Source organism: Ahaetulla prasina, chromosome 2 (assembly GCF_028640845.1).
Source record: "Ahaetulla prasina isolate Xishuangbanna chromosome 2, ASM2864084v1, whole genome shotgun sequence".
Taxonomy (NCBI): Eukaryota; Metazoa; Chordata; class Lepidosauria; order Squamata; family Colubridae; genus Ahaetulla; species Ahaetulla prasina.
Genome location: NC_080540.1, coordinates 188,802,211 through 188,815,828, shown reverse-complemented (window position 1 = coordinate 188,815,828; position 13,618 = coordinate 188,802,211). Strand labels below are relative to the sequence as shown.

At 43.6% G+C, this 13,618-nt stretch overlaps 1 protein-coding gene across 7 annotated transcripts in view; it reads right to left on the bottom strand.

Moving 5' to 3' along the window:
* CHD1L (chromodomain helicase DNA binding protein 1 like) overlaps positions 1-13,618 on the bottom strand; it is a 73,345-nt gene that overhangs the window by 46,001 nt on the left and 13,726 nt on the right. For all 7 annotated transcript variants that reach the window (XR_009153089.1, XM_058165840.1, XM_058165841.1 and 4 more), the window contains 2 exons: positions 5,023-5,119; positions 1,223-1,296 (listed from right to left, as the gene is read on the bottom strand). Coding sequence is in view for 6 of the 7 variants with exons in the window: in XM_058165840.1 (XP_058021823.1) it covers positions 1,223-1,296; positions 5,023-5,119 (171 nt within the window). In the remaining variant the exon portion in view is untranslated. The remainder of the gene's footprint in view (positions 1-1,222; positions 1,297-5,022; positions 5,120-13,618) is intronic.

Genomic DNA, 13,618 nt, shown 5'->3' with positions numbered 1-13,618 from the left:
ATTTGTTACTTGATATTCAAGATTCTCCAGATTTTTGGCCTGACTTGGAAAAGCTGGACTACAGGTCTTATGAAACATTCTCCCTTTTTCACATTAAATTTGCCAAAAAATGTTCCAAAATTATTTTCTGCTTTTTACTTGAATTATGCCAGCCTCAATTCTGTTCAAAACTTGACATCATTGGTTAAAAGGCTGTTGATTTTGCACCTAGTCCAGAAGATACTATTATATTAGAAAACCTGTTTATTTTTGGCTTTCAGAGCCTATCTTGAGCACTTTCTGATTAATTACAACCACCAAGTTTTATTTCAAGTTGGCCAAAATCTGGCCCTTCTCCTAATTTGTCCTCATTCCACAGTAGCAATGCTGGAAATCTTTCTCCATTGCATTCCCTTCTTGAGCTATACTGGACAACTATATTGGTTCAGATTTTTATTTTCGCGACAGCATTATAAAGATGATCTTTGTTTCCCAAGGGATGCAATCTTTGGAAGGGCCTTCTCAAAGGTGCTTTTTTAAAAAAGGCAACTGGACTGTTTTTTCCTTGAGGGAAGAAGACAACGTTTTGCTTCTCATCCAAGAAGCTTCATTGGTTCTAGCAGGATGGTGGGAAGGTCACCCACACCATCCTGCTAGAACCAATGAAGCTTCTTGAATGAGAAGCAAAATGTTTGAGGAGTTATTAGAGAGCCCTTTTGCTTCAAGGGAAAAAAGCAGTCCAGTTGCCTTTTGAAAAAGCACCTTTGAGACAACTATGATCTGGATGATTAAGAATCTCCATTGACTTTAGAAGGATTATTATCTGAAAGCAACAAAGAAGCATCAATCATGTATCTAAATTAAAGAGACCTATAAATGCAGTTATTAAGTATATATGAACTCACACAGCCCACCTACTTCATCTCAGATAATTTGTCATTCAAACCCATTGTGGTAACTTTAGAAACTGAAGGGTTTAGCAATAGCCATCTCTAGTCATAACCTATATGTGGGATCAAGATTCCCAACAAATGATAGTCTATGTTTTAGAAAATTCCAAATAGGCTGTCCTATGGACGCATACCAGTAACTCATGTATGGGAACTCAAAGATGAACATGCAAAGAACCCACAATCATAGGTATGAAACCAGGGTTTTTAAAGGATTTTCCAATACAAAGCATTGTTTTATTTTCAAGAATAGGAACTCTGAAAATAAATCCAGCTACATCAAAAACATTTACCTCTATAATCCATGTAATCTTGCAGAATATCTAACATTTGGGTCATTTGTGAAAACAACAGAACACGATGCTTGCTGCAATTTAAAAAAAAAAGAATATTTTGATCTTGGTTCCACCTTCCCACAAAGCACATTCAAAATAGATAACATCTCTATACATATCATCCTCTGAATTCAATAGATATAGGATATGAGATACTATTATCTCCATGCTACAGAGATGCTTCGGCTGAATCATATGACGATAGGGAAGATAGCCCATTTTATTCCTGGCACTTTTGTTGTGATATTCTTTGGAGAGGAGAAGTGCCTAAGCCATAAACCTGTTTTCAGTTTGTACTAACTCTGCAGTGGAAAAAGAGTTGATCTTTATTTATTTCTCTGCTTTATTGGCTTCACGGGCACCAATATCACTACCGAGACTGGCTCAAATTCTTTTCTTGTCACTGGATGGCATGTTTAAGCCATTGAGGCTGAGTCAGAGGGCGGTGGGTGGGATTGGTAAAGACCTGTAATGATTTTTTTCCGTTTTCAGCTTGGCAGCTGATGCAAAACCAAAAACCTAATAGGAGAAAAAAATGATCATCATGCTGAATCAGGTCTGAATGATCTATAATGTTTTTTTGTTTATCTCTCAGCAAGTCATAGATGGACATAACCTCATTACAGAGAGACAGGATATAGCAGCAGCAGCCAGAGACCAGGTAATTTCCCAGCAGAATTAGAGTTGGAGGGGACTTTGGAGGTCTTGTAGTCCAACACTCTGTTCAAGCAGGACACTCTATAATATTCTGGAGAAATAGTTGTCCAATCTCTTTTTAAAAACCTCTACAGATGAAGCCCCCACAACTTCTGGAGGAAAGCTGCTCTACTGATTAATTGTTCTCACTGACAAGTAATTTCTCCTTAATTCTAGATTGGATCCTGTCTGTGATAAACTTCTGTTATTTCATGTCCTGCCTTCAGGTGCTTTGGAGAATAGGCTGACCTCCTCCTCTCTATTACAGCCCCATAAACATTGGAAGACTGTTACCTCAACGGCGCAGTGGTCAGTGTGTAGTACTGCAGGTTACTTGTGCTGACTGCTGGCTGCTGCAATTTGGCAGTTCAAATCCCACCAAGCTCAAGGTTGACTCAACCTTCCATCCTTCCGAGGTGGTAAAATTGGACCCAAATTGTTGGGGGCAATATGCTTACTTTGTAAACTGCTTAGAGAAGGCTGTAAAGCACTGTAAAGCAGTATATAAGTCTAAGTGCTATTGCTACCATGTCACCCCTCAGCCGTCTTTTTGTTAGACTAGACATTCCCAGTTCCTGCAATCATTAATCATACAGTTTAGCAATCCTGCCTTTTGGATTTGGGATTGAAGGTGTGAAGCAAGAAGGGCCAATACTAAATTGCCCATTTTCCTTCCTCTGCAGCAGCCTGTTCTACCCTTCCCGCCACAATTTATTTTTGTTGGTACTACCAAGATTTATTCATCTTTATTTCTTCCTTTCTGTCGTGGTCCGCCAGCAGCTTGTGGAGCTGGCAGCGGAGTCGGACAGTGAGGAGGCTGGGGAGGAAATAGGCCAGTCCTGGAGTCTGGGGAAGGCCCTGACGAGGGCTCTGTGTCGGAGGCAGAGATGGGGCCAGGGCCATCTGGGAGTGATGCATAGACTCCGAAGCCCCCAGAGTCGGACAGCAGAGAGGCAGAGGAACAGGAGGAGCCTTTTCCTAGTGCACGTATGCGCAGAGCTGCCAGAAGGCAAGAGCAGCTAAAGCAAAAGGGACGACTTGGGAGTAAGGCCAGGAGATGATTGGCCCCTCCCATAAGGCTTAAAAGAGAAACAAAGGCACTTGGGGCCTTTTGCAGGAAAGCAATATTGCTAACTGTTTCCAGTCGGCGTCTCTTGTTTGTTTCTGAACTTCGTGGGGCTTTGCCAAGTAAGACCTTTAGCAGGGTGTTCAAAGAAGATAAAGGTTGGTGATTATCCCGAAGGACTTATTCCAAAGGACTTGTTTTGCAACTAACTGGGACTCAGCTGGGAATGAATGTAATTCTCAGCTGTTACAATAAAATAGGTTTATTTGGGACTAATTGTGTCTTGTAATGACTCAGTAAGCCTAGGTCACAACACTTCCCTGCACTTAGAGGCAACTTCTAGCATCTGCCTGCAATTATAGTCTGCTGAGATTGCTGCAAGGCTGCAATTGTCTTGAGCCATACTGTTGTCCTCCCTTTCAAAACCTGTTTTGCATTCACAACTTGGTGCACAGGCAATCTGGCCAAGCTACTCATATTTGCTTGAAGCTATCTAGTGTAGCTTCTATTCATATTACATGTCTCATATTCAATTAACATTTCCTTGTTCTTAATGTTTTGAGTTTTAGGGACCCAGTTTGATATAGCAATTAATATGTGGAGAAAAGCAAAGCTTTACATTTAGGTAGGAAAAATCAAAGGTATAAGTACAGATTCGGCAAGACCTGGCTCAAAAACAGCAACTGTGAGAGGAACCTTGACGTCCTCATGGATGATCACTTGAATATGAGCCAGCAGTGTGCAGCAGCAGCCAAAAATGCTAATACAATCCTGGGTTGTATAAGGCATAGAATCAAGATCATGTGAAGTATTAGTACTGCTTTACAAAACCCTAGTAAGACCACACCTGGAATACTCCAACCAATTTTGGTCACCATACTACAAAAAAGATGTTGAGACTTTGGAAAAAGTCAGGGAAGAGCAACTAAGATGATCAAAGGCCTGGAGACTAAACCATATGAAGAATGGCTGCAGATTTTGGGTCTGGCTAATCTAAAGAAAAGAAGAATTAGGGGTAACATAATAGCAGTATTTCAGCATTTGAGGGGCTGCCACAAAGAAGAGGGGGTTAAATTATTCTCCAAAGCACCAAAGGGTAGGACATGAAACAATGGTTGGAAACTAACAAAGATAGAATCAACCTGGAATTAAGGAAAAACTTCTTAATAATGAGGACAATTAACCAGTGGAACAACTTGCCTACAGAAATCGTGGGTGCTCCATCACTGGAGGTTTTTAAGAAGAGTCTAGACCAGGGCTGTTGAACGCCTGGCCCGCAGGCCAAATGCATCACGTGCTGGCCACACCCATGCCCAGTTTAGCGAAGGGGAAAGAAGTCCCGATACATCGTATGACGCCGCTGTGACGTGAGTTTGATACCTCTGGTCTAGACAGTCACTTATCTGAAACGATATAAGTTCTCCTGCCTGAACAAGGGACTGGACTAGAAGATCTCCAAGGTCCCTTCCAATTCTGTTCTGTTCTGTTCTGTTCCATTCCACTCCCCACTCCACTCCACTCCACTCCACTCTAATATACAGGACCAGAAATATGACATGACACAAAGCAATACATTGCCCTTCCTACCTAGCACCCACTCCAACCCCGTGTGGCCTGACATGTAATGGAAAGATTAGCCCACCCCACTCATTTTCTACACTTTAGAAGAGGACACACAATCCCATTCCTTCTTTGAATGATCTGAAAGTGCTAGGAAATATTACTAGAGTATTTTGGTCATTGGCAAAATTGAGCAAAAACCAAAAGAATTCCAAAGCCCTGATTCCAATAGCATGAATTAATAATGCATGTTCATTTTTTATTAGTAAAGAAAATATTTCTAATATGTTTTCTTCAAATAATGTCTTTGAAAGTCTCTACCTTTCTCTAAAATTGTTCTTGTGCTAAATCATACCCTCACATTAATCAGTTTTTTTCTCAAATGCTATTGTTTAAGTTTTTAAAAGTCCCACTTCATAGAAACTATAAAACATACCCATCATACAGGAAAGAAAGAAGTTTATCCAACAAGTTCAGTTTACCACTGGCTTCAATGAGATGATCTCCAATGACGAAGGGCTCTGGTTCAACACCTAGAAAGAAAATTTATTATTATGAAACAGCTCTATTAAAATTGTGTCTAAATTTGCATTGTAGCAGAAAGTACTCCAGCGGTGGTTCCAAACAAATAGAAGGGACCTGGGGATAGTGTCCTGATTAATCCCTTTCATTTTATTAGAATAGAGTAATATATGGGGACCTGGATCTGAGACTGCCAGAGGTGAAAGTACATTTGTTCTAGAGCTAACTTGAGGGCAGCCTTTGAATTGATCATAGCATTGTAAGTACAGTTTTTATTCAAATGTAAATGTTATTTGAAGAAATAAGTAATAAAAAAGTAATAAAACACAAAATTTCTATAAAATGCACAACCTCAAGATAAAATTAGAAATAATACTGCATACACTGTAACACTCATTTCTCTCGGGTTTAGATATTCTAAGGCATTTGCTAAAACACTAGGAAATAATATGCTAAAACATCTCCCTGAGAAAGAAAATCTAGAGAAAGAGAAGAGAGCACAATCAAAGTAATTCAAGGCCACATCATGTATAGTTTATAGCTTTCTGCATCGAGGAAAAAAAAGGTTCCCCATCACTGGTTTATTCCCATGAGGGGAAAAAAAACCCAGAATAACAAAATGAGGCCGCCAAAAAGAACAAGAGATAATTATTTCAAACTATCTGAGCAGATTTAAAACCATAATGCCATTGCTTTGCAGCAAGTTAAGAAGCAAATTAATTAATGAGACTATTGCCTTATACACTGTAAGCCGCCCTGAGTCTTCGGAGAAGGGCGGGATATAAATGTAAACAAACAAAAAAAATAAATTACTGCTTATCCTTAAAATCTAATGCTATATATTTGTCTGGACCTTTAAAGATGCATTCAGGATACTTACTTAAATGTTTACTTAAATGGTACTATTATAAAAAAAATAGATTTCCAAGACATACTTAAAATTGCTTATATTAAACTCAATGCAGTGTCCAGTGCCTGTGTATTCAACAGGAAATCCTTTTTTAATCTGCAGAAACAACTACATATTGTAATTACTGTACTTTTCAGAGTATAAGATGTGTCCCCCCCACAAAAGTGGGTGAAAATTGCGGTGCGTCTTATACATCAAATGTTGCCAAAGTCCTGCTCACTCGCTGGCCCCCATCTGCAGGCCATTTTCGGCCTCTGTGAGTCATGTTTTTGGCCTCCGTGCATCGTATTTTTGGCCGATTCCAAGCAGTGGGGATCAACGGCAGCAGCAGCGATCCCCACCGCTAACTTCTTCATAGTCTAGAAAAAACATCTAATCCTAAACAATTGAAAACACTTTCTAGAATTACCGAAAATGATTTTAACAGATTTTGTACTATTTTGGCCATTATTAAACAAACAAACAAAAGAAAGAGTTAATTGCACCCCTTCTAATCACAAAGGAAAGTTTTTCTTCTACAAAAAAGTATAGGAATTATACTGTATATAGTAGTGTTGCAAGATTACTGTACTCACAAATATGAAAAAATAATGAAATGCCCATGGTAAGGGCCGGAATAGCTCAGGCTATTAAGAAGCCTGTTATTAGAACACAGTAGCCTGCAATTACTGCAGGTTCAAGCCCGGCCCAAGGTTGACTCAGCCTTCCATCCTTTATAAGGTAGGTAAAATGAGTACCCAGATTGTTGGGGGGGGGGGGGGGGAATAAGTTGACTTTGTAAAAAAAAAATATACAAATAGAATGAGACTACTGCTTTATACACTGTAAGCTGCCCTGAGTCTTCAGAGAAGGGCGGGATATAAATGTAAACAAAAAAAAAAAAAAAGGTAGGTTGTATTATAAAATTGATGGAGCTTGTGGAATTGGCAAAGCTGACCAGTTTGGTCAGTGAAAAACAATAAAGATTTTTTTAAAAAAAACCTGGAAGTCTCATACAGACTTTATATTGAAAGGAAAAAAAATTGAATTGATGATTTATGGATCTGGGGATTAAAAAGGGTCAAAGAGGAAGGGAAAGAATAAGATGGCAATTACTCAAAGAAAGAAGAGAAGAAGTCATAATTCTGTTTTCTTTTTTCCTTTCTTTTCTTTGTCTTATTCGGTATATTTTTCCTTCTTTCAAGTTTGTACACTTTTATTGTGCAGAAACATTATAATTAAAAAAAAAGAAAGGGATAAACCTTTGCATCTGTTAGAGAGAACTATTTCATCTTTGATGATTTCAGCTGCAAAACACAATTTGGTAATTACATTTAGTAATCATAATTAAAAAAGTCAGAAAATGAATCTTGCATATTCGAGTATGTGTGTCCTAAAACAAACAATAAAACCATGGAACAGTAATCTTAAAAATCTTGATAGAACTGTTAGATCCATCTTCTGGTGACCAGAATGACATCTCATGGAAAGTGCTGAAAAGAGGCAATAGGAGAACAATATACCAAAGTTAATATCCTGGGTGGGCCACTGTAATAACTTCTGAAGGACAGTGTAAATTATCTGTTCTGTAATTCCCCCACAATGAGATGAAAAAGAGTGCCTCCTAAAGGCGGACCTACTGGAGAGGGGAGTTTAGCACAAAAGTGCCCAAGTTCTTATGCCAACAGTCAATTACCATAAGCTAGACATGAAGAGAACCTAAAGTGTTTCCTGTTCTGTTTTGTTTGAACAGAAATTAAGTAATACTATTATCTGCTTCCTTTCCTTAGGGGAGGGCTCTAAAATTGGACTCACTTGCTTCTCTCAAGTACAGAACCAGGGTAACTGATTGCTGGCATAATAATAACAATAACAACAACAATAATAGAATAAATAACAACAACATTGGTGAAGTCAACATCAGTCGAGGAATCTTCCAGGGGGACTCACTTTCACCACTACTGTTCAGCATCGCGTTAATTTCATTGACAATAATCCTACAAAACACAAAACTGGGATACCAAATCTCAAGCCAGCATGGCAAGATAAACCATCTACTATACATGGATGACTTAAAAATATATGGGAAAAGCCCCACTGAACTTAAATCAATAGTCAACACAGTTCAACTGTTCAGTAGCGACATCAAAATGAACTTTGGACTTGAAAAATGTGCTATATTATCCATGCAGCAAAGAAAAATGAAAAAAAAAATAGAAGGAATAGAACTGGGAAATGGAAACATACTAGAAACAATAGCAAAGGATGATGGCTACAAATACCTAGGCATACTGGAAGCAGATAACATCTTGAATGGAAAAGTCAAAGAATCAACGCAAAAGGAATACATCCTGCAAAATATTAAAATCAAAGCTGAATGCTGGAAACATAATTAAAGGCATTAATACATGGACAGTTCCAGTGATATGCTACTCAGCTGGAATCATCAACTGGACTTTGGCTAAACTAGAAAACTTGGACTGGAAAAGACGCAAACTTTTGAATATATACCATGCTTTACATCCATGAAGTGACATCGACAGGTTGTACCTGCCAAGAAAAATAGGGTGCAGAGAACTATTGCCAATCCATCAAACTGTGGAAGAAGAAAAATGAAGTTTGAATGATTATGTGAACCAAAGTACAGAAAAATTGCTGCAGGCTGTAAAAACAGAGAATGTTATAAAAACAACAGAAACAAAGGCAGAATATAAGGAAAAGCCGCTGGATGATAGATTAAATAGAAGGAAAACCAAAGCTTTGCATGGACAGCACTTGAAAAACATTGAAGGAAAATGTGATGACAACTTGACATGGGAATGGCTTAAGATGGGAACCATCAAGAAAGAAACAGAAGGTTTAATACTCGCTGCTCAAGAAGAAGCACTACAAACTAATGCCATGAAAGCAAAGATACAAAAATCCACTGACAATTCAAACTGCCGGCTTTGCAACAACAAAGTCGAAACTGTTTCACATTTTGGATCGTCACTTGGAACACAACACACCAGATTATCACAGTTGTGGAAAACTGAAACGTACAATTTATTGACACTGTGGTACCAGGAGATGCCAGAGTTGAAAAAAAAGAACTGGAAAAAATCATGAAATATTGCAACCTGGCCATTGAAACTACACGGCTATGGATGAAACATGCAACAGTGATACCCATTGTCATCAGGGCACTTGGTACCATGTCCAAGAATTTTATAAGATACATCAACAAATTGCAGCTTCCTGCAATAACACCAGCAGAACTGCAAAAAACTGCGCTACTTGGAACATCATATATCTTAAGAAGGTATTTGGTTGATACCTAGGACGCTGGCAGCAACCTGTATCAACCATCAGAACCAGTCAATGGTATTTGTGATGCCTTTTTGAATGTTCAGTTGACTGAGTTTCATGTTTAATAATAAAGTAAATAATAATCGTTATCTTGGGCATGTAAATGCTAAAATGGCCGCCACTATCCTCTCCAGTAGTCCACTTTCAAGATGCACCCTGTGTTGTAACTTGTCTGCCACCGGCCCCTCCAGCAACCGAATTAGATGAGGCGGCATGGCAGTCAGGGTCAGCATCAAGGCAATCTGAGAGCTCTGAGGGGGAAGAGGGAATGGAGCTGTCAGAGGTGTGGAGCCTGGGCTGTCTGTCAGCCCTCAGATGGAGAGTTAACAGCCCCCAGGTCTAGACGTGGCTGATGAGGAAGAGTAGGAACAGCTGGACTCAGTGCATGACGTGCGGATGCGCAGAATGCAGACGAGAGCAGTGGAAATCTGTGGGCCGATTCTTGGATGGAAGAGCCACTGCTGCTAGCGAAACCCCACCCTAGCTCTGGAGATAAAAAGCAGGAGCAGAGATGAATAGATGTGGCAGACAACTATTCATCTCCCTGCTGGACAGACTTGTTAGCCTGCACTGAGAAACCTTTTGCAGGGGCTGCTGGTGCTCCTAATAAAGGAATCATTGATTTAAATACAGAGAGTTTGTCTTGTTTGGGGAGCTAAGTCAGGACACCCTGTTCAAACTGAAGATTGCCCAAAATATTATCAGCAATGAATTGTACTATTTTGGCAAACTTGCTAAATGGTTATGTAAATGTTTAGAATATGACAAACCTTTAAACAATACACATGCCTGAATCATGGTGCCAGAGGCTAGCACTGAGACTCAATTGTTCAAGGCTGCTATCTCACAGGACCAATTGTCCTATGTTCAGCTGAGTCCACTAGAATGATGCCTTTTTCTATCTTGATCACCACTTTGATAACAAGAGATACAACAGGTTCATTGCCTGGAAGTCAGTTTGATGTGGTAGTTAAGGTGCAGGACTAGAAACCAGGAGATTGTGAGCTATAGACCTTTCTTAGGTGTGAAAGCCAAATGGGTGACTTTCAGTGAGTTGCTCTTTGCTTTCAACCCAACTTCCTTCATAGGATCTTTCTGTGAAATCTAAAAGCAACAAAGGCCATCCCAAGCTATTCTGTATACGCCCAGGGAAGTGATTCAATGAAGAAGAGGGAAGGGTCTTATAGTTAGTTAGATCAGCCCATTCCTTCTTAGTAATTTCTGTGAAAACAACTGGAAATGGACTCTTCAGATTAGTCCTAAATCTGTGATGGCGAACCTGTGGCACGCAGAGCCATTTCTCCGGAGCTGTGGCCCGTTGCTCTTCTGGGTTCTGGTGCGTTGGCCAGGGTGCCGAAAACTAGAAGAGCAGCTGCCCATTGCACATGCATGCTCCAGGAAGATGACCTTCCTGTTTCCAGGGTGCACATGCGCACTGGCCAGCTGGTCTGGTTTCTGGCATGCATGCGCGCGCGAAGACTAGCAACAGGCGCGTGTGGCAAAACATGCAGAGGGGATCTTGGCAATCGCTTCCTAAGGGAGCAGAGCAATGTAAGCCGGGGCTTCCCTCCCTCCCTGCCTGCCCACACAAGCTTCTTGTGCAGTTCCAGGTGGTCTGGAGCACTGGTGGACCAGCAGTGAGGATGGGGTGGTGGTGGTGGGCTGCCTGCACAGATGACTCCGTGGCCTGGACTCCTCCTTGCTGGAAGCCATCATTCCCTAGCCAGCAGCAGCGCTCTCGGCCCTGCCACCTCGGCAGCACCATGCACCAGCCGGGGAAGCTCAGAACACGCAGGCTTGCGTGAGCTCCTCCCTGCTGGGAGCCGCAGGCTGAGCAGGTGTGGCTGGCAGGGGTTTGGCATCTGGTGAGGGCAGGGTGGTGATGGTGGGTTTCCTGCGCAGATGATCCTGTGGCTGCCATCAAAGCAGGGCTGAAATGTCCCTCTTGGCTCGCTCAACCAGCCGCGTGGGTTGCCTGGGCTGCGTTCCTCCTGTGCAGCTGTACTGCCCCAGAAGAGCAACAGCAGTGGCAGCTGCAGGAGGAAGGAAGAGTGACCGGCTGGCTCAGGTGCACGGGCAGCATTTGCTGACAGGGCAGGCAGCTGCCCCGCCTGCAGCTCCTTCCCCGGTGTATGGCCAGAGAGCCGGGCTTGGATAGCAGCGCAGCAGCTTGGGTCAAGTGCGGATTGGGCCCGTCACCAAGCTCCCGCCATGCCCAATGCCACTCAAAAACACTGTTGCTACAATCTCCACTGCCTGGAGATCTCCGCTGCCTACCTGATTACAAAAACAGGGCTTGCAGAGGAAAAACAAGAGCATCATAATTTGTGGTGCTGCGCAGGAGGTATAAGGCAAGGTGGCTAGCCGCTCTGCCTGCTCCTTCTCCAGACAACCCAAGCGGAGGGCGGTTGACTTCTTCTCCTGGCCTAGGAGGGGCCAATTTGTGGCTCAGTTACCTGCAAGAGCAGCTGCCACCACGCTAGTGGGTGCAAGGTGGAGATCAAAGAAGGTAGGAGAAAGCTAGGACTTGATGGTGGGGGAAAGTGTGGAGATCGGAGAAGCCAGAGATGGCAGGAGAAAGCTTTCCTCCCTGGAAATACACATTGCAGAGTTGCGCGTCCTCCTCTTCCTTCTCCGCACACTCACTTTCTCTTTCCTCCTGACTAGATCTGCCGCCTGAAATTCGGAGAGGGGATTGCAGCCATGCCACCCGAAAACGCTTGCTGAGATCGTGGCAACAGTATTTTCAGGTGGCAGCACCTTGCCTTATGCACCTGTGCAGCGCCCGCTTCACTGACCTCTGTGCTTCCCCGGGCCGCTTCTGGAATCAGGCTCTGACCAAGGCAGCAAAGGCGCAGGGCGCTTGCCGGGAAGCCCGGTGCCCAGCGGGGAGGAGTCCAGGCAAGGGTTCGGGGTCGCTGCAGAACAAACAACCAAAGCCTTCTCCGTCAGCGTGCCGGCCTCTACCCCCCCCCCCACTTCTTGGAAAAAGAGCTGCTTGCCAGCCCTGGGAGCCCGAGGGAAGTGCTGGGTGGCTATTTTGAAAGGGGAGGGAACGGTTTATGCAAACCATGGGATACAGCCTGAGCCTCCTCGATCGGGACACCTCCCTGGGAATTGCTGCCCAGCCTGGCCCGGGTGTTTGGGAAAACAGTACACTGCTGGAAGGGGAAGGGGAGAGGAGGAGGAGGGGTCTTACCCAGAGGCAAGGAGCAGATAAAGCTGCAAGGCTCTGACATAGTTCTTTCGGGTGAGCCATCCCCGCGCAGCTCTCAGGTCCCTCTCCAAACTGGCCTGGTAACGGCGCGTCAGCTTGCACCCACGAGTGAGACGGCGGCTGCTCTTGTCCAGTAACTGAGCCCGCAAATTGGGATGGTGGGCTCAGTTACCGGTGAGAGCAGCTGCCGCTTCACTCGTGCCTTCTCATCCAAGCTGCTGGGTGTTGCTCCGGTTCTTTCCGCCATAGCCACGTAGCCTTTTCTTCCAATTCTAGCTATGCCTTGGCACTCGCAGCCGCGGCAGGCCAGAATTGTAGTTCCCCTCGCTCCAACCAGCAGCCTCTGCTCGTGTCAAGGAACCAGCAGCCGGGCAGGAGGACAAGGATGGGCGCAAGGTGACATGCTGCTTCCAGCCCAGTCCGGCTGGTGGGTGGAAGAGCAGGCAGCCCTCAGGGAAGAGTACTGCACTGGATGACACATCTCCCGGTTGCAGGCTGCATGCAGGGTCCGAGGGGGAGGGGTGAACTTTCCCAGCTGACGCATGGCTCTGCCGAAGTGGCGGGGCCAAGAATGCTGCCGCCGGCTGGGGAACAGCTGTCGCACCAGGGAACGGGCCGGTAACTGGTTGTCTTCCATTATGAGGCATACCGGCCCTCTTGGAAAAAGTGGGGCGCGCACATGCACGGGGGGGGGGGCATGCGCACCGTGAGTGTGGTGGGCGGTCATGCACGCATGCACAAATGGGTACGCCCATTGCATTATGGGTGCTGGCACGCAGGAGCGCTCGCACACTCGGACTTTTGGCATACAATACCAAAAAGTTTTGCCATCACTGTTCTAAATATAGAAATGAAACCCACTGCCAACAAAGTGATCCTTGAATTTCATTGCCGTAAGAACAAATGCAATCAGCATCCTGCTTGGCCCAAATGGAGCTAACACAAAAAACCCCTCAGTCCTTTTTTTTGGGGTGGGGGTGGGGGTGGGGGTGGGGGGTAAGTTGAAAAGTTTATCCTTGTTTCTGACTGGGAGGGTTGAAGTTAATCCTTTCTTGT